The sequence below is a fragment of the Rhipicephalus sanguineus genome, chromosome 3 (genome assembly GCF_013339695.2).
Source record: "Rhipicephalus sanguineus isolate Rsan-2018 chromosome 3, BIME_Rsan_1.4, whole genome shotgun sequence".
NCBI classification, from domain to species: domain Eukaryota; kingdom Metazoa; phylum Arthropoda; class Arachnida; order Ixodida; family Ixodidae; genus Rhipicephalus; species Rhipicephalus sanguineus.
In genome coordinates, this window is record NC_051178.1 from 152,303,595 (window position 1) to 152,324,244 (window position 20,650).

Below are 20,650 nucleotides of genomic sequence, written 5' to 3' on the forward strand. Positions count from 1 at the left end.
GGGTGCCCCGTTTGTCGCTCGCTTATCCGTTAAAAAGCGGAGGGAGCAAGGACGCGACTGTTCATAGAAAAGCAGGCGATTTTTTCGTGTTTTTATTTGCTTTGGCAGCAGGATGAGATAAGTGGAACCAATCATCGGAGCTCGGGTTGCCGATGCGCGAGGACATGAAAAGACTAGACTAGACCCGCGACGGTGAACAGGCGCTGCAGTAGCCCGCATCAGCGAGCGTTTGTCCGAGCCCGAATCGACGGGGCAATCACGGGACCCTTTAACCTATGACGATATGCAAAAGGGGGAAATAGAAGATGCAGCCATTAACTGATAGATGCCTGCTTGCCTAAGCAGGCACTTATCGTGTTGGGAAACGTGGGTCTGTTCACTATGCATGAGCCACCGTGACCTGTAATGTGTAGCCCGTATAATGCATTGAATAGTGTGCTAACGTGACGCTTGTTTCCTACAGGGAGGGCAAGGCCGGTACAATTTAGCGATTCTTTCGCCTCGATGTCAATATTCCTTCTTATCATTGTCCCGATCACAGGCGGGTCAGTTTCTGGTTATAACGTCGAAGGAGCATCATTCTCGCCGCTGGCGAAGCATGGGGGAGCCGAAAGGACTGAAGTAGAACCATTATGTTATCCCGGCCTTCGCTTAACCGCTGGAAGGGTCATATCTATTTTTGGATATTGCGATATGGGCCAGTATTTCTGAATTTGCCCTCCTCCACCATCACCAGCCACCGCATTTCCTCTCCTTCTCAATTTCTCTATCCAAACCGCGAGATTTAATCTGCATGACGTTGTTAATTACGGCTACATAAAATGAGAGAGGGGGTATGCGCTTTTTTTTTCAGACATAGACATAATTATAATGTATTGTGAGGTGTACAGTACACTATACGGTGTAGACTCCGAACTTCTTATATATCATCGTCGTCATCATCAGAAGGCCTCTCAAAGTGATCTCCAACCCACACTGTCCTGCGCGAGCTGATTCCATTATAGATGCCATCTCTTGGTATTCATTCCGTCTCTCTAACGGACCATTCGTTATCTGTCCTTGTCATGACGGACCTGCCCAAGCCAATTTTTTTTTCTCAATATCAACACGCGCACACTCACTATGTTCAACCCTCCCTCCCTTCTAAATTACTTCAATCGACTTTCTGATGTTTATGATAGCACAGACATTACAAATCAAAAACGCTTCGGCATAAGCTGTTTACGTCGCGATACCACGTACATTACTTTGCGCGTCCGCACGCTCAACCTTGACACGACCACTTCCTCGCGCGAATTAGGTGGAAATATGATTCCGGGTCCACATTTCTGAAGGCTGTCGGCGGACAACAGCTGCTGTCCGAGCCGATGCGCGCCACTTAATCACGGAATTCGCTATGGGTACGGGGAGACAGAAAGAAAGACGGGAGTGGGTGGGCGGGGAGGTTTGGGGGGGGGGGGGGGGTAGGTGCAGGGTACAACGCCGAGGTCCCACATGTACGCACGCCGGGCTAATCAAGCCGGATTAACCCCCGAAATTCAGTGTGACCACGGGCCCTTCCATGCGACACGTGCTGGCGTTTCGACCGTGGAAGGACTGGGCGCGTGGCGCCGCTTTGTCCGCTTTGTATAGGGGATCTGACGCTTTCCCGTTGGATTCGCTTAATGCATTTCAATTTAAATCAATGATCAAAGATAGACATCAGCGTCATATTCATAGCAACTGCTCCCATGTTTCACTTAATCGAATAAAAAAAAAAAAACAGAAACAAAAACAGAGTTGTTGTCTGTATATCTTTTGTCTCACGAGGAATGTGATTGCTGCTTAAATGTCTCACTAGAAACAGAAGGCGAAAATCACTGCCGCTTATACTGTCTCTATGGTGGCACTCAATTTAATTTCTGTCGCTGCATCATTGCGGTATCAGAATGTACCGAGTTTTCATGGCTGACTACTTATCGAAGCCGTTTTTATGCTTGAGTTTATTCAGTTACCGACTGCGTAACATAGAGATTAGCCGTGTTATTAAAACAGTTAAAGCTACCAATGTACAGGAGCTGAGGGATCATAAAGAAACATCGACAGAACAGCAAAACAAAAAAATACAACAGAAAATGATTGGTGTCACTTATCATTGCCAATGCAAATAGCATAACAGCGTTTCGACGACACTCCGTCGGCGTTGTGAAAGCGCTTCAACGCGCTGACTTGCACGCAGGACATTCATTAGAGAGAAAGAGGGGGACAGAGAGGGATAGAAATGCTTTAATGAAATGGTAGAGTTGCGAGCCTGGCTATTCGCCTGACATGCTACTCCAGCTGCTGGGTGATGATTATGATATATACACTGATGGACATTCATAAGGGTGTTTGTTCCACTGCGCCTTTGAGGAAGTCTTGTGCAGAGCAGCGATTAGAAAATCGGGCTTTAAAGAATCTTTCAGACAAAAAAAAAAGGCTTTTTTGAAGCATATGTTCCTTATTTGGAGAAACATCTTTCAGATACATTTTTCTGAAGTAGTCTTATCCACCACACCACACTCGGATTAGTGTACGCTCTGTCGTATCACCTTGAATTCTTTCAGCGTACTGTGCACGAATAATGCTGTTTTTTCTGGTCTGAAAGCGAGAAATGCGGTTCACTTAAAGTAAATTAAAAAAACAGAGGCGCTGTTAAGACTGTTTTTCGCGAGACCACCCACTGAGGTGCACCCAAACAAGTACGTCCGTTACATTCTTTCACGCCTGTCTTTTACAACAGGCTTGGAATGTCATGCTCAGTTAGCAACGCAGGCCAGACCGCCAGCGAATCTCTTGAAATTCGTGGAACGCGCGTGGCTCCACTTGTACTCGCCTCATGCCGCAGAGACACCGTGACCGAAAGGATTACTCCACGAAAAATTTCAGAGGAGGAGTAGAGGTTGAAGAAAGAAAACCAGAGACATACTTCCGTAAAGTGCAAGTGTAATCTCCTTTCACTGCGAGCAACCATGAAAGAAGCTGGTGTGTCTGCGCAGGCAGGGGTCGTGGGCTCATGAAAGCTAGCGCACGTGCTGCAAGAGAGGACCCCCGACGTGGTTCACGTGTTCGTCGGGGTAGTGGGAGGTTAAGCTCCGAGGCAAACTACTATGTAGACGTCGTGCGCCGATGGCGCACCGTTTCCGCAGCCTCGTGACTTAATTGCGTCCGCCCAGAGCTCCCGACGTCGCTCTCTTCCTTTTGTCGCAGCTCCCTGCATGCAGCATCATCGTCCTTCTGCTGCTATGCATTATTTTATATGTAGACTTATCCTCATTTTAGTGCTCCTTCGATAAGTTTTCAGCACTTATCGTGCTAAATTGCGTGTACTTAGATGGCGCTTCTTTTTGTTAAATTTCTGTATTTTATATTAGAACTTGTATTATACTTACAGCGTCTGCTGTGTTCCATATCCATCCTATTAGAAAGGGGCGCATAGTATACCTTCAGTGCACGGGCTTTTCGTCCGCGTCCTCATCACCAGAGCGCATTATGAAGTGATCATGACGAACATAAGCTGCTTATTTATTTGTTTAGTTAGTTAATTACAGCTAGATACGGCCTTGTTTGTTTAATAAGCACTTCATAGAGAAGGTAAAAGTTGAATGCCTGACAATGTGGTTTCGTTGTACAAAAGTGAAATTGTTAGCGTCCATTATGTCGCACTCCTGGCATTGGATGCAAATTATTGTATGATGGACTCCTGGTGTTGGACCTGAGTTACCTTACTTTATCATCTTCTTTAAGAGAATACTGATTGTAGATTTTACAAAAGAAATTCTTTATTGCTGGGAATAAAACCTCACATTACGCTTCATTCCAAGACCTTGATGCGCAGTTACAAGTCGTGAGAGAGAGAGAGAAAGAAGTAAGCGGTTGGATAATACGTATGAGTGCCTATTTCTTAGAGCAGGTGATTCAGGATGTTTATTTTTTCAGTCAGTGCACGACAGGAGTCCTGCGAAGGTATAGACGAAGTTAGCTGGCAACACAGTGTTAACTAACTAACTAACTAACTAACTAACTAACTAACTAACTAACTAACTAACTAACTAACTAACTAACTAACTAACTAACTAACTAACTAACTAACTAACTAACTAACTAACTAACTAACTAACTAACTGACTGACTGACTGACTGACTGACTGACTGACTGACTGACTGACTGACTGACTGACTGACTAACTAACTAACTAACTAACTAACTAACTAACTAACTAACTAACTAACTAACTAACTAACTAACTAACTAACTAACTAACTAACTAACTAACTAACTAACTAACTAAGCAAGCTTCTGTCACTTGCTCCAAATTCGCGTCATCAAGCTGGCGACACAACGGAGTTTAGTGAGCCGATTTTATATTACGACTGCTCCGGAAGGTATCTCAATAACCTTCAGGATCGGAAAGCTCCAGTGACAGAAATAATTAACCCCTCAAAAAAAAAAAAAAAGGCTGGTGGCACGTGTATACGATTGAAACTGTACACATACACAAAACGCACGAAACCAAGCGTGTTTACATAGAAGCGCGTGAGGTGATGGGAGACTGGAAGCGCCATATATGAACCAACGATCTCCTTCAATGAACGCGCACAGAAGGGAGGTGGATGCGGAGAGCAAAGCGGCCGGCAGGCGACAGTGCGGAGCGCGTTATAAGGTCCGCGCGCGCGCGCGCCCTGCGAGCTCGAACTTTACTCGGGTTCGTCCCCGAGCCGAGACTCGTGGAAATGTTTGCGTTCCCATGGCCCTTGACATCCCCGCAGGGCTGGCGAGTCGTGGGCGGCGGCGGGATGCGCGCGCACAGAGTCGTCCTGTTTTGACGCCCGGGTATTCATGAGTTCCCCCTCCATCGTCACCGAACTATATACGTACATGCCTCGGGCTTTTTTAGACTATAAGCTCCGTACGACCCGGTTGCAGCGCATGCCGGGCGCGACACCTCCCCACGAGGCTTAGCTGTCACGTGGAAGCCGTAATAGAGGGAGGGGAACACAGTGCGCGCGGTTCCTCTCTGTAAGCGGACTCTTCCGTGAGTGCAGACGCGAGCGCCCCCCCCCCCCCCCCGCCCCCCCTGTTTAACTTCCCCGCACCAATGGTGTGTGCGTTGATGTGAGTGTGCGCGCATTTAGGTGGTCTCTTCAACTATCCTGCGCTCGACGTCGTAAGTGGCAGCGCACCGCTGCAGGTCACTGCTTTTTACGTGATACGTCCCTGTTTAAACAAGTACTGCAGTCTTTTTACTCCCTCTATTGACTGAATGACGTCAGTGGGAACTGCAGATGGACAAACATGGCATAGGATACGTGAATGAGTAACATTTTCCTGCACATAGACTTTGTAAAATGCACGTATGTATAAAGAGCGAAGAAAATCGAGGGAAGAAAACGTGAAAGGTGTAGACGTCTGGATAACTGCGAGTTGCAACCATTGTCATCGCCGGCTAACTAAACAAGGATTGAGAGAAAAGGATGAATCTTAAGAATGCGCTTTCCAAGCGAATTTAGTAACCGCACGCAATGGCTAGATAACAGCAGATTATTAGATCACTACACATGGTGTACTTTTAAGTTGTATACGCTTGAGCGAACGTTCGCAAAGCCGATGCGGGTTTATATCGTATTCGGGCGTTGGAGCAAAAGGAAGGAGAAGAACAAAGAAAACTAAGACAATTGCAGAGATCGCGGAATTACATCGCGGAATTACATCGCGGAAGACCTATTTCATTCTCTCCAGTTGTTTGAGCTGCTTTAAATCCCAAGTATGTATATATATATACTTCGTACCAACTCTGCCAAGCTTCCACGTTACCTGAATTTATTTTTATGGAGGTCCACTTGAGAGAGAGAGAGAAGTAACTTCATTGGCACCCGTCAAATAGATGACGGGGTAGAGGCGTCAGCCTAAACCCACACTTATCCTCCCTAACAGTCGACCGGGATCCCTTGGGACGTGGCGGCGGTTAGGGCGAGACCGATGACTTGCCGTTGAGCATTTTCCTCTTCGTTGAGTAGCAAGGACTCCCAGGACTCTCTGCATCTGTCTGGCTCATCAAAGTTAGGACAGCTCCAAACAATGTGGACTAAGTCCGCTCTACCATCGCAATGCCTACACCGAGGGCTATACACCGAGGGATGCCACTTGCTCAACAATTGCGGGTTTAAGTAATAACTTCAAATCTCACTCGAAAAAGTGGTAGGTACCTCACGACAGCAGTGATTAACACGAAGGTTCGACGACGAAAAAAAGAATTAAGGCGATGGCGAAACAATTTGCCGACGATTACGATACTACCTAATGCGAATTCTGAGCGCAGCTTCGTGTTGGGGCAAGGCCAACTGTGTTTGAAGTTTTGGCTTTCCGCAAGGTATCGACTACGTCATAAATCATAAGTTTTGTGTAGTAGGGAAGCACCCACTACGCCATTATTCGTCTTTCTGCGGATAAGCGAGGTACCCGCTGCACATCTGTAAGGTATTATGTGCGCTTGGTTGATGCTGCATGTGACTGATGACGATGAAGAAATATGGCTGAGCAGTTTACAGCGGGTGGGAAGCATTAAACCATGCACTCGTGGCGCAGTTAGCATTGTGTGCTGACTGGTTGTCTGTCACGCTATATTACATAGCTTAACACGATTCCTAACCCGACATGACGCCTGTACAGGGTCTTTTTGCAAATGAGTTTCAAGCACCAGCGTGGCTCTGTGGTAGAATACTCGACTGCCACGCACAGGGCCCGGGTTTAAATCCCATTCGATCCTGGGTATTTTCTCATTTTATTTTTTCATGTCTATCTGTTACACCACCGACAGCGACGCCGCTCAACTCAGGAACGAGTGCCTATGATCTGCGCTCTAAAACATAATAATGTGTTGAATTCGCAGGTTTTCTCGTTCGTATGCAAGTTTATGTGAAATAATATACATATAATCTAATTGCGTGGCGCTGCTACGCCTGCATGCCCACAAGGCTACATCTTCATCATCTCTCTATCTCATTCTCCTTGTAACTAGTGACCCCCATCCCCTTGATTTAACGTCATAGACGTGTTCAGGGTTCTCCATTAGGGGAGGCGGGGGGGGGGGGGCAGGACAAAGTCTCAATGAAGTCCCCCCCCCCCCCCTACCGCCCCGTTCGGTTGAGTCCGAAATAAAACAAGCTTTGCAATTCATACAAAAATGAGAGTAATGCGATTAAGTGCTTCTCACAACCGCTTGTCTTTGGTCCCCGACTTTCCAGGGCCAATGGTGGGAAGGAAACAGTTCTTGTAATGCGATATCGGGGTTTCTCGGCCGCCATTATCGTCAGAAACCTGGATGGTCACAACCCTGCACATTGGACAACGACGGGAAAGGTCCGATTGCGTAAATGCATGGGGCAGAATTGGCACCCCCTTCAGATGAAAAGGAGGAGGGGGTGCCCTCCCAACCGCGCGCACGCCTCGGTTCAATCAATGTACGGTAGACATCTAGTCATCTATTTCTCCTCCCCTTCAAAGCGAGTATAGTGAGGCTACAGGCGTTTCCCAAACCAAGTGCCTCAAGTTTCAGCGGAGTCGAAGGCGCCTCTCTCTATATATATTTACCTATGTCATTCAGATTAGCCTTCTACATACGACAAGAACGCGTGCTAGCGGCAGTTAAACATTCGCTTTTCAGCACTTGCGTCCTCCCCTATTTCTCTCGCACGCGTTCTTACCTGCCCGAGGGCCCCAAGTTCCCGCTTTACGAATGTCATTGTACAGGCTGACGTCGGTTTGCTCACGTGACTGCTCCATAGAATACGAAAAAACTGATTGCCCCGAAGCAGTTTTCCGAGTGAGCCATTTCGAAGCGGTCCCTTATGCATCAGGCAAGGCAGGCGTGCCCATAGCGTACGTAACTGGATGACAGTGTATACAGGGGCGTCGGCCCTGTCATTTCTATATCACGCGTATACCAAACAATCGTGACGAAGAAGTGAAATAAATATGAAAGAGAAGGAGCCCCATTTGATTTCTGGTCCGTGTCGTTTGAATAGTATACTCGAGGAGTGGGGGACATCATTGCGTTCAATGCGGAGTTTAGGCCGGCTGTCAGCTTCCCTTCACGAGAATGGCTTGGAGGAGTGATAAAGAGATGCCGCCGCCTTCACGGCGCACCCAAATTTCTTCCCGCGCGCTCCGCATGCAGTCAACGACTTCAGGTTAGGTCGTGAGATTGTGCTGTGTGGTGTAACGAAGCAGCTCAAAGAACTTTGCTGTTTTTTTTTTTTTTTTTAATTTCTGGAACTTGCATAAGCCTGGATTCTAGCGCTACTTGCGTAATGTAAAGCGGCCTCTTATCGGCGAGTTATGCCAACGTTATAAAGACTGCGGATAATTCAATTAAACAAAAAAAAAACGCCAGGCCTGCACCGAAACCGCAGCACAGTCACAGCGAAAGCTGGAAGAGCGGCGTTTCTAGAGCCCGTTGTAAGCTCTCTTGGGGCTACTAATACAAGTACACTAGCAAGGTACCCACTATACGCCATAAATCACAATTTTTGTGAAGTTGGAAAGCACTTATTAAGCCATTATTCGTCATTCTGCGGGGAAGCAAGGCACCAGCTACACCTCTGTAAGGCATTATGAGCACTTTGTTGACGCGACGACTGATGACGATGAAGAATTATGGCTCAGCCCTTTGTAATGGGTTGGAAGCTTTAAACGGCCCACCAGTTATGTAATTTGCATTGGGTGACGCCCGGTCGCTATTTCCCTCTCCCGTCATGCTGTATAACATACGTTGACGTGGGAGAGAGAGAGAGAGGGGGGGGGGGGGCGAGGAACTTTACTGAGACCCTGAGGAAATGGATCATGCGCTTATGGGCTTCCTTGGCAACCAATACAAGTGCACTTGCGAGGAACCCACTACGCTATAAATCATTGTAATTTTTGAGAAGTAGGGCAGCAGGCACTGTGCCATTTTTCGTCATTCTAAGGAGAGCCGTGGTACCTGCTAAACGCATGTAAGGCATTATGCGCACTTTGTTGATGCTGCGCCTGATGACGATGAAGAATTATGGCGGAGCCCTTTATAATGGGCTGGAAGCATTCAACAACCTACTCGTTGCACAATTAGCATTGTGTGACGGCTGGTTACAGAATTCGCGTTGTGCGACGCTTGGTGCTTATTTTACTCTTCGACCACGCTACATTGCATATTCATCGTAGAGCATGTAGCGCGAAAATTACAGGGACACAAGAAAGCAACATAAACACGAGACGAGCGCTAACTTGAACTTCCGGCAGACATAGCGATGCCTTCGCATACCAAGATGTCGTTCTTGCGCGGAAAATGTAGATTGCGATCAATGAAGAAAGATTGGCGGGATTCGAGAGAAGTAAGTGAGAACATAAAAAAGAGCCCTGTGTACTAGAAATTAAGCTTACGAGAACGGAAATCTGGGCGAGTCTGTAATTTTTGCGCTACATGCTCTACGATGAATTCTTACAAACTCGCCCAGATTCCCGTTTACATTGCATATGTTAATGTGGTTCCTTCCCGACATGAAGCCTGTATAGGACCTTTTTGCAAAGCAGTTTCAAGCACCGGCATGGCTCAGAGGTTGAATACTGGGCTCCCACGCAGAGGGACCAGGTTCGAACCTCGTTCCATCCTGGAATTGTTTTCTTATTTCGAGCGATAGTGGTTAAGGACACCGGCGGTGGCGGCGGCGGCGGACAAAACGGCCGCTGAAATGATCTCATAACAGCTTTCGCTGTAAAAAGGAGGGGGGGGGGCAATAATGAAGAATCATGTTCTTCATAAAGGTATTATACAGACGTTATTGTAAACTATAGGATATATACGTACAAGTAGTATTCGACGCCGTTAAGGTAACGATAAAAAACTACGCCGGTGTTAGCCTTAGTGCATGAATATATATAAAAGGCGAAATAAGGTTAAGAGATGACTGGAGAGTTTATCGATGCTGGCGTGAACTTGTATATATTTAAGCTCCAAGTCATCAACGCGCAAGTGGTAAAGTTGATATCGTCTTATTTTTGCTGGCTGCAAACGAAGTTGACGAAGTCACGTTCCATCTTGTTTTTAACAAAAAGCCTATATTCTAGCGTCCACGAAGTTTGAAATCAATACAAGGAATGAACGAATGTCCTGTATACCAAATATGTGAGAGTACACTTTCACAAATTTATTATCCAGGACAGTTCTCCCTGATTAAGCTTCTTGATGTGAAACTTTATTTGTGCTCCGCTAAATACGGGCTCCTGTGCTTTCTACAGGGACCGCGACCCTCTATAGAAACCACAGGAGCTGCGCCGGAAAGGGAATTCGAAAACGCGAGGTGTAATAACACACATAAAGGTCTGAGAGCTGGCGTTAGTAGTTGAAGTTCGAGCAATAATAACTGGAGAGGCTTGCGATTTTTTACTGTACACTTGGCGGAGTGAAAAAAGAAGATAGAATAGAGAAAGATAAGGTGTCGAGAAAACGTGAAACAGAACGGAGAACATCACGTGCGAAACGGTGGCAAAAATATCCACTAAAGGCTACAGCTATACTTAAAAAATAATGTTTTTCAGAGGCACGTTAGTTCATAAATGGAGACAGTGTTCCAGCAGCTTCTGCATGCATACGGCGTGCCTCATAATGGTATTGTAGTTCTGGCACGCAACCCCAGAATATATTTAAAACGTTTCAATGCCCTTTTGTGGAAGAAGTTCTTTAAATATCCCTTACATGTCTTTGTTATAAAAAAAAACTTTTTGTAGTTATGCAGTTTGATCGACTTTCAGACAGCCATGTTTTAAATTTACATTGAAAAATTTGTAGCAACTTTTTTTGTACTTTGTGAGCTTCATGGTATCCGCTACAGCTTTTAAAATTTCAATATTGGGGGTGGCCATTTCTTCAATCTGCTTATATTATCGCAGCTAATTCTGTGGCCGCCTCTGTTCTCATTTGATTTCAAGGAAAGATTTATCATGAAGTATGATTTACTGAGCCGTCAATGAATTTTTATGGCATGGGATTTGCAGTTACTTATCGGAAAATATGAGCGGGATCTTCAAAGCATTGGAGTGGAATTCACAAAGCTTTCCTTTCGATAGAGGTTTTTGCAACTGGTCGCCTATCTTCGCTAACGACATGTGAGACATTAGAAATGGCTAAATTTTCCTCCTGTATACAATATTCTTACGTAAGAGGCTTCTTGCGAGTATGTACCCAGGTGCCGAGTTCAGTAAAGTTTCTTTTGTCAGTGCTTTTTGCCACTGACAGGTCGCCTTCGTTAAATAATACGTCCTGAATTACGAATATCCGCAATTTCTTCTTGAGTACAATTTCAGCGTAAAGGCTTCTTGTGGATACGGGGCCTCGATTTTCGACACATCGACAATTTATAAAACTACGTGGTTGTGACGAACTTGCCACGCCCCGCCACGGTGGTCTGGTTATGGCACTCGACTGCTGACCCGAAGGTCGCGGGATCGAATCCCGGCCGCGGCGGCTGCATTTTCGGTGGAGGCGAAAATGTTTGAGGCCCGTGTACTTAGATTTAGGTGCACGTTAAAGAACCCCAGGTGGTCGAAATTTCCGGAGCCCTCCACTACGGCGTCTCTCATAATCATATGGTGGTTCTGGGACGTTAACCCCCGGATATTATTATTATATGTGACGATTTAAACAGCCTGGTCCACCTCTGCGCAAAGCGCGCGAGCAGCCAGCTTTGCTCTGAGGAGCGACACCTGGTGGCGCTTGTGGGGCCTGTCGTGGCATGCTCAGGAGTATGCGCGGCCTAATAGATGTGCAGATCTGCGCACGTTGCCTTAAATCAGGAATGATGTTGGTAAGCGCCTTGTTTTGCTGGCTCTGCGCATTACCCGAGGTTATCCATTTTTCATGGGACCGCGTATCTCGGTGCAGCCAGAAAGCGCAACGTTTGTTCCGAAAGAGTCGGGCGCGTGTTATAAGCGCAAACGCGTCGTTCCTTGGCATGGAGATGCAGCAAGCAACCTGAGGCTGAATGCATATTCAGTTAAAAAAGGGCATTTTCAACCTTACCACTCGTGCAAAGCAGGTCACGCATGTCTATTGGCTCCGCATGCTCTCAACAGGTCAGACCCGGCAACCGCTGCGAGGTGTCTCCCCGCAGAGCAAAGCCAGCTGCTCGCGCGCTCATACACAGAGGTGGACGGGGCTCATATTTGAAATTAAAGGTACTTTATTGAAATATTACGCATGGAATGCAGTCATTTTCCCAGAAACAGGGCTCATATTCCCGAAGAAGCTCTCATGCTAGGATTGTGAATATCATATACAAAAGTGACCAACCAAAGCGACCATACTTACTGTTAACACAGGCCCTGGTGATTACGTGCGATATTGTTGTCATCGCTTAAGGTTATTGTTGTGATTATTGCGTTGTTATTATTGTTATCATCGTGCTAACAATGCGTTCACCGTTGACTGCAGCGCAACAGCGGCTTCACAACCTTGCTCACCCTTCTCACACAGTCGGAGTAGCACGAGGAAGCCAGTTGTCAAAATAAACGGAAAAGACTGTTGCTTCCACGGCAGTGTTTGACAGGCGTAATTGGCTTAGAAGAAGCATATCCAGCCACGTCTCTAAATCCGGACCGCTTCAAATTAATCTGCAGAGAGCGGCGGTAGCCCCGACACGGATTTCTTTCCGTATTGTCTTCTCAAACGTCACTCACGATTAGGCTTAACGCGCTCCCGTTCGGAGCGCAACGCGGAAAAACACTGTCGCCCGTCGGCTGCGGTGCGCGCGCGGCTTGGCTTGGATTACGCCGCAGCTCTTCTTATGTCCGGCTTACGGAGCCAAAACCGGCAGGCGCGCGAGAAAATCGCCTGCAAGCCTGCGCGAGTCTGCGTCGTCTGCGTGATAGGACACTGACGGCGGGTGACGGTGGGATGGGAGAAGGGAGGCGGTTGCGGCTGTGAACGCGAGTCTATAATCCTAAAAACCTGCTGGGACCTCATATGCCTCTTTCTATTTCTACTTTGAGACATAGCTTGTTCCAGAGCTCACACAAAATAAGAGACGGGGGTTGTTTCCATCGTGAATACAAACCCACACGCACGAACTCTTGCGAGCAGATGCGTCAGCTCATATGCCATACCAATCCAATTGACATGCTGCGTCAGTCGCCTGCTGACTATATATACCTTACATGAGGAATGGAACAGTTTAAAACGTGGTTTAAAACACACACACACACACTTTATTACATGCAGTAACTTTTATTTCACATGCAAGTGGCTGCGAGTGATAATTATTGGAAAATTTTACGGAGAGAATGGTAAACGTGAGCATGCTGTTGCAATCGTATTAGTTCACTTCACTTCACTTCACTTTATTACCTTAAAGACCCCGGTGAGGGGGTATTACATAAGGGGTGGGTTAACAAATGGAGGTTACAGAGAGTGATCTTCATGACGAACAATATGCGTTTATGTTGTGCGCAAAAGATGATGAACACGTGATGGCTGCAATGTCACGGGGAAGGCCATTCCAGTCCACTGCTTTGCGAAGAAAAAATGAGGCAGCAAAAGTAGTAGTGCGAGCACGTGCGCGTGCGATTGAATAAGGATGGGTCGTGCGGTGAGATATGCGCGTCGGTGGGATGATGTAAGGTGCTTGATTGAGGGAACTGTGAAAAAATTTGTGAAACAAACACAGACTGGCGATGCGGCGACGCACAGAAAGATTAGCGACATCATTGTCACGTTTTATGGATGATATGCTTATGTCGTTTGTATATGAAGAATGAAAGAACCTAGTGGCACAATTTTGTACAGATTCTAGTTCGTTTATTAAGTATATCTGGTGCGGGCTCCAGATGGGCGCTGCATATTCTAGTTTGGGTCTGATGAGTGATTTGTACGCCAGAAGTTCTATGTCTAGTGGTGCGTGACGCAAATGACGCTTTAGGAAACCGAGGGATCTGTTCGCGGATGATATGATGTTGTTGATGTGTGCGTTCCAGGAAAGGTCAGATGATAAGGTGACGCCTAGGTATTTATATGATTGAACATGTTCAATAGTGGAATTAGAGATTAGGTATGAGAATAATAAAGGATTACGCTGGCGTTGAAATGAAACGAGTTTGCATTCAGTGGAATTAAGCTTAATTAACCAAAGATCGCACCACTGTTGCACGAGATTAAGATCCTGTTGGAGTGCAGCTTGATCAGAAATGTTAGTAACTGTGATAGATGACGCAGTCGTCGGCAAATAAACGGATATGGGAAGATACGTGGGCGGGAAGGTCATTAATGTATATTAGGAACAAGAGGGGTGCGAGTACAGATCCTTGGGGGACGCCGGATGTTACTGGGAGGGAGCTAGAGCGGGTATTTTTAACTGAGACAAACTGGGAGCGGTTTGTAAGAAATTGAGTGATCCATGCAAGAATGTTCGGGTGCAGGTTCAACTGGGCAAGCGTTTATGTGGCATTTTATCGAAGGCTTTTGCGAAGTCGAGAAAGATTGCATCGGTCTGAAAGTGAGAGTCGAGATTAGAATGTAGATCATGAACAAATATAGCAAGTTGGGTTTCACAAGATAATGATTTACGAAATCCGTGCTGGGAGAAATGAAAAAAATTGTTAGTGTCAAGGAAGTGCATTATGTGAGAGTATAATGACATGTTCCATGATTTTGCAAGGGACGCTTGTTAGGGAAATGGGTCGATAATTTAGGGGGGACTGTCTGTTACCTGATTTGTGGACTGGAATGCCCTTTCCCTCCTTCCAGTCGTCTGGTAAAATTCCTGTTTCGAGTGACAGTGAGAACAGCATCGAAAAATACACAGCAATAATTTCTTTAGTATTTTTTAACAATTTGGAGTTAATATCGTCTACGCCAGCCGATGATGAAAGTTTTATTTTCTCAATGAGTGATGAAATGCCACCAACGGAAAATGCAACAGGGGCCATCACTGGTAATGTCATAGTAGGTGGCGTAGGAAGCGGTACGTTGGCTTCTTTAGTGAACACGGATGAGAACGCGATGTTAAAGGTATCGGCACAATCAGCGTCGCTTACATCTTCATCTTTATCGTTTGTAAGTGTGATGTCCTGTGTTAGTTGCGGGTTAATGACTTCCCAGAATTTTCCGGGCTTAGATTTTAGAATTTTAGATAAATCGTTGTGATAGAATGTCTGTTTCGCTTTTCTAATTGCAGCATAATAAGCGTCTTCCGCAGTATAGCACTTGTCCCATGCGCACGCATTTCCGTCATGTTTCGCAGCTCGGAAGAGGCGCTTTTTTTAATTTTCGAGTGTTTTCAAGCTTTTGGAAAACCATGGTTTATTTTTATTTAGCAAGGTGCATGTTTGGGCTAGCTGGTACTCCATTTGAACATCTAAATAGCGCGAACTTCAGGGACGAAAGACAGGAGAATGCGACACACACAAGCGCTATTTTATTGGAAATAAAGCTCACCGTGGGGATGAATTTATTAGTCAAGTCAGTTATCTTGTCCTTAAGCATTAGCCAGCTGTCATTGAGAGAACAGGAACTGAGATTCAATTCGAAATACGGCAGTAAATCTCTTAATTCATGATTAATTATTCCATAATTAGCCTTATCATATAAGCGAATTGTTTTGCGGAAGATGGGGCGTGTTTTTGGGGTGAAGTTAAATGTGGCATGAATGACTTTGTGATCACTGATTTCGCGTAGGTATGCAATAGATTTTAAGCTTTCGGGGCTATTTGTTAGTATTAGGTCTAAAATGTTTGAGGATTCACTAGTGACGCGCGTTGGTTTGGTTACCTGTTGGATAAGGTTAAAGTTGAGGCAAACATCTGGTTACCTGTTGGATAAGGTTAAAGTTGAGGCAAACATATTCTTGCAGTTGTATCGAGACAGAGGGATAGAGAGAGAGAGAAGGAAAAATATAAGGAAGTGAGTTGTACAACGAAGCTTTCTATCTAAAGAAAAAAAAAAAGCTTATTGTGTCGTCGACTGCTATTATTTTTATGGTTTCAGAGCACACATTTGAATATTTTGAATACTCTATTTTAGTGTATACCTATGAGGGATACGACATCATTAAATTTCAGTTTGGAAAATTGTGTCCATGTTCATCTTTATTATAAATCTCAACCACAGGACTCGGTATGTTCTTGCAGTTGCATCGAGACAGATGGATAGAGAGAGAGAGAGGGGGAAAAAATATCAGGAAGGGACGTTAACCAGAAAAGCACCTACAGTTCACGTCTTTACGCCGTGGGAAGGGGAAAGCGTTATACGAAGAAAATAAATAAATAAAAACGATAGCTTTGTTATGACGTGTAGAGTCCGGAAAGACTGCAACGTTATCGCAGCTTGATTCTGTCATATTGCTCAGCAACGCACGTGTTCGGTAAGTTCACGCATAAACCAGTGCAGTTGTGGTTATTATGCTCGCTTGCCTCTTTTTTGACACAAGCTTACAAATATTCGTAACTTCATAATTTATTTTACTCTTCCTTAGCAGTCTTACCAAGTCGGAACCATCCTTTCAAGATCAAACGCATCACTTGCCACACTTCGTTTAGATCGTTCATTTCCCAAATCATTAGTGAGTGGAACCGGCTGCATTCTTCAATTGCAAATGAAATGAACACGTCATAATTCAATGACCCTATTGAAAATGATAGCAATTGGTAGTCTTTCTTCTAGTGCTTTTCTGTTATCCGTAATGTATCTGACTGTTACTTTCCGTTCTGTTTATTACGTCGCGTTTTAAAAATTATTTTTCTTTATGTGTTTCATTCAATATTGTTGTTTTGCCACTTTTTGATGCTTGTTTCCTTTTCGTTTTCACGGCTTCTCTCTTGTCACGTTTTTTGCCACCCCCATAGATATAATATTTTTTTAAGTGAGGGCTTTTAAATGTTCCTTGAAATAAATAAACAAACAAATCTTGATCATTCAGAAATAAATTATCTATGATAACTCAGTATGCTGATTTTAGATCTCCGCGGTAGAAGTCCGAAGTATTTGGAAATTCATTGGATCATACACTGAACGACAATGCATGGATATTACACCTATTTATTCGTTTATTCGTATTATACTGTTGCTGCTGCAGAATCCACCGTGTTATAGCTGCAAGTATATGTGGCGTTTTTTTTTTTTCCTAAAAGAGCCAAGTCCACTTTAACTGAAGCGAAAAAAACGAAGTTTTTTTGCCAGTGTGTTTTTTCCCCATAATACCTCAAATCTATATTGGAGCTAAAATCTATATAGCTAACTATCGTCGGTATTGAGGAACAAAATTTGGATTTAATTGGCTCTTACAGATTGGAACATTTCATTCGGGCTTGAATTAACTCGTATTAGAAGTCTAAATCGCAGTGAATGAACAATACACGGATATTTTGCGACGAAATTAACACTATCCTTTGCTTTTGTAGGTGCCGTCCTTTGTTGCATGAGCATAATAGTGATGACTGGTCTTGTAGAGCGAGTGGTCCTTCCAGGCAACAGGCGCACCATTCTGAGCTGTCGGCAGTGTTTTCTTGTTCTTGGCATCTAGAGCAGAGTAGAGTATACTATATCCTTTAAACTGTGGCACACACCCACGCTGGGGGACCAAGAACCGGCATCTACTGGAGGCCTTCAAAAATGCTTCAGCTGTTCTTCTTAGCTGGCTTTATGCCGTACCGTTTCGGATCACTTCCTCTTCTTCAAGGAATAGATCGGTGCCCAAAATCTTCATTTCAATTGTCTTCTATTTCAAATATACCGTATTGGAGCGAACGAAGGACATGGTACAGCAGCGCAAAACTGGAAAAGAAACACTAAAAGGCACAAATGAGCAGGAAAGGCGGTCTTCTACGCTTTATATTCGAGTTTTGCCCTACAAAATCATGTCCTTCAGTAAATACCATCTCTCCCAAGAAAAACTGATTGTCGAACAAAAGCACGATAGGAAAGCCGCTCGGGCCCAAATGAAACAGATTGGATGCAGACATGTTGGTTGTTTTGGTCACGATTGTTGACGCAGCGCTGGTTAATGGATCTGGCTCAGTTTGATTCCAACAGATGCAGGATTTGGCTCATTTTTTTATTCGAAACTGCCTGTTTGAGTTCACGCTAAAATAACGAATTTCCCCATACAATTGTTTTATAACTGAAAGATACTTAGGCGTGCTTTACGCTCCCGTAAAAATTAGCCAGTCTCAGTTTCTGGATTTGGCTGTTTCAGAAAAAAAAAAAAAACGACACATATATGGTGTTGGAGCACAGTTTTGTCGCTGTCTTGTAGTTATAGTGTATTCGTCGGGAATGCTCCTTTTCTGAGTCGCTTATGTTTGTTACATCAATATCGACAAAATATCTCTAAAATAAAGTACACTACGTTCACACTTATTTGTTTTTTAACCTTTCTTTTAAAAAGATGTTCAGATTCTATACGATATTCACAGTTTTTGTCAGTAAATTTGTGTTCGATCACAATGCTTCAGTATTCTTGCGACCCTGTCGATGGAGTCAAATCGTCTGCCTAATTGACTTAACTTATTACATCGTTACCGCGAAACTTAAGATCAGTATAAGCCCGCTGAGCCTGAGAAAATCACCACCGGTAGCTGAAACGTTTACCATGCTGCCGAAACTATTTTTTCAGGCCAAGATTTCAGGGCCTTTTCAAGCAATTGCGACGATAGTACACCAAATAAGAAATTGCACATTTTAAAATAAATAGTACATATCTTGCATTACCTTGGAATAATGCATATTTCTAAATAAATGAAGAGGTGCATTTGTCACTTTATATTAGCGAGCTTTTCACAAGGAGACTACAGGTGGGCGGGATAAGACCAGCCACGGTGTTTAACCCGACGGCACGTACAGCGTGTTGCATCGTCTTGTTCTCCTACTACGCAATTTCTTTGACTCCTGTAATTCAGTTGTTCTATTTTGTCCTTATTTCGCATTCCTTATTTTCTGAAAGTCCGACGCGAAACTTTTGCTGTGCGCTTTGTTTATTTCTTCGAAATGCCGACTTAAGCGATGCCAACCAAACACAGAGCCAATAGTAAGCGAGTGGAGTTGGGGGATATTTCAGCAAAATGATTATAAATTACTAATTAGCTTATTATACAAACAATATTTCATTCGTCTGGGTGAAAATGTACTATCTGTGGCCAGCAGTACAGAAGAAGGAGCAGCCGCCGCCGTGGCACAGTGCATGGTTGCGATGCTCGCCTGCTGACCCGAAGGACGCGGGTTCGATCCAGGCCGCGGCGGTCGCAATTCGATGGAAACGTAATGCTAGAGGCCCGTGTACTGTGTGATATCAGTGCACGTTAAATAACACCAGAGAGCCGAAATTTTCGGAGCCCTCCACTACGGCGTGCTTCATAATCAGAACGGGGTTTTGGCACGTAAAATCCCAGATATTATTATGCATTCTTTTTAATTCCCCAATTCAATTACTTCACGTCATTTTTATTTAGCATTCCTTATTTCACAAAGCCTAACGCGAAATTTTTGCTACGCATTATTTCATTACTGTAAATATCGATTTAAGATCTGCAAACGTAGTGCACAACCTATAGCACGATTCATGGCAAGCGCTGAGCGAATGGTGGTGTGAATATTTCAGCAAGCTGGTTATAGGTTATCTGAATAATTATTATATGAATTAACTCATCGCACAAGCAAAATTTTATTCATACAGTTGAAAATGTATGCTCTCCATGGCCAGAAATATAGAAGAAGAAGCTATCTTAATTTCTCTCGGTGTCGGTCACCGGGCCTTGTAAGTTGAACATCACAGTTCTTGTTCTTAGAAACATTGAAACAGCACCGTCATTGCCATCGTAACGTTAAACGATACGTGTGTGATCGGATAACAGCGACTCAGCTATTCCTTCTCGCGTACTCATCATGGAACTTGGTTAGCTCAGCTGATGCATGAACTGAGAAGCAAAACACGTGTCGTAAAACGGGCCCCTTACCGTTGCTCGCTGTGTCGGATCCGCTGTCCGTGCCCGTGGGCGAAGTGCAACGCGTGCCGCCGTGGTAGACCACGGGCACCCGGCGCCGTTCCTCGGAGCACGTCGACGACCTGTCAAGTCCCAGGATCGCGTCGATCGAGTAGGCGTGCACGAGCCGACGTTCGACTCCTTTGGTCGACGGCGCCGGCTCCTTGACATCGCCACAACCACCGGTATCGCGCGCGGGAGCCTCGTGCAGCATGGCGATGTCGTAGCCGCCGTGCCACCACCGATGGCAGTAAAACGGCGGGACCAACGAGGAAAAAATGGCAACAGCAGCAGCCGAAGCAGCCGCAGCTCAAACTTAGAAGCTCTCTCACTGCTCTCGTACCGGGCGAACGACGTTAAGAAGAAAAACAAAAGCTAGAAACTCCCGCGCGTAACGCCGAAACTCGCGGTCGTCGATTTTTGACGCCGTTCACAAAGTCGTGGAGAGCCGGGCCGAGCGATTTTGCTCGCCACCACCGCCACCGCCGCGGGACCCTCCTCCCTTATCGCGTCCCGTTTTCGGGAGAGAGGGAAGCCAGCGCAGCTTTGGAGCGAAGGGGCCCGAGAATCCCAAAAAAGAAAAAAAAAGCGCGAAAATTGTCGAACAGCAAAGTGCCCGCTCCAAGGTAGCGC

At 45.2% G+C, this 20,650-nt stretch overlaps 1 protein-coding gene across 1 annotated transcript in view; it reads right to left on the minus strand.

Moving 5' to 3' along the window:
- The window catches only part of LOC119385980 (retinal homeobox protein Rx1), a 46,440-nt gene extending 26,209 nt beyond the window's left edge, over nt 1-20,231 (minus strand). The window contains exon 1 of the mRNA XM_049414185.1: nt 19,991-20,231. Coding sequence (XP_049270142.1) covers nt 19,991-20,231 — 241 coding nt within the window. The remainder of the gene's footprint in view (nt 1-19,990) is intronic.
- Nucleotides 20,232-20,650: the final 419 nt, after the last annotated feature.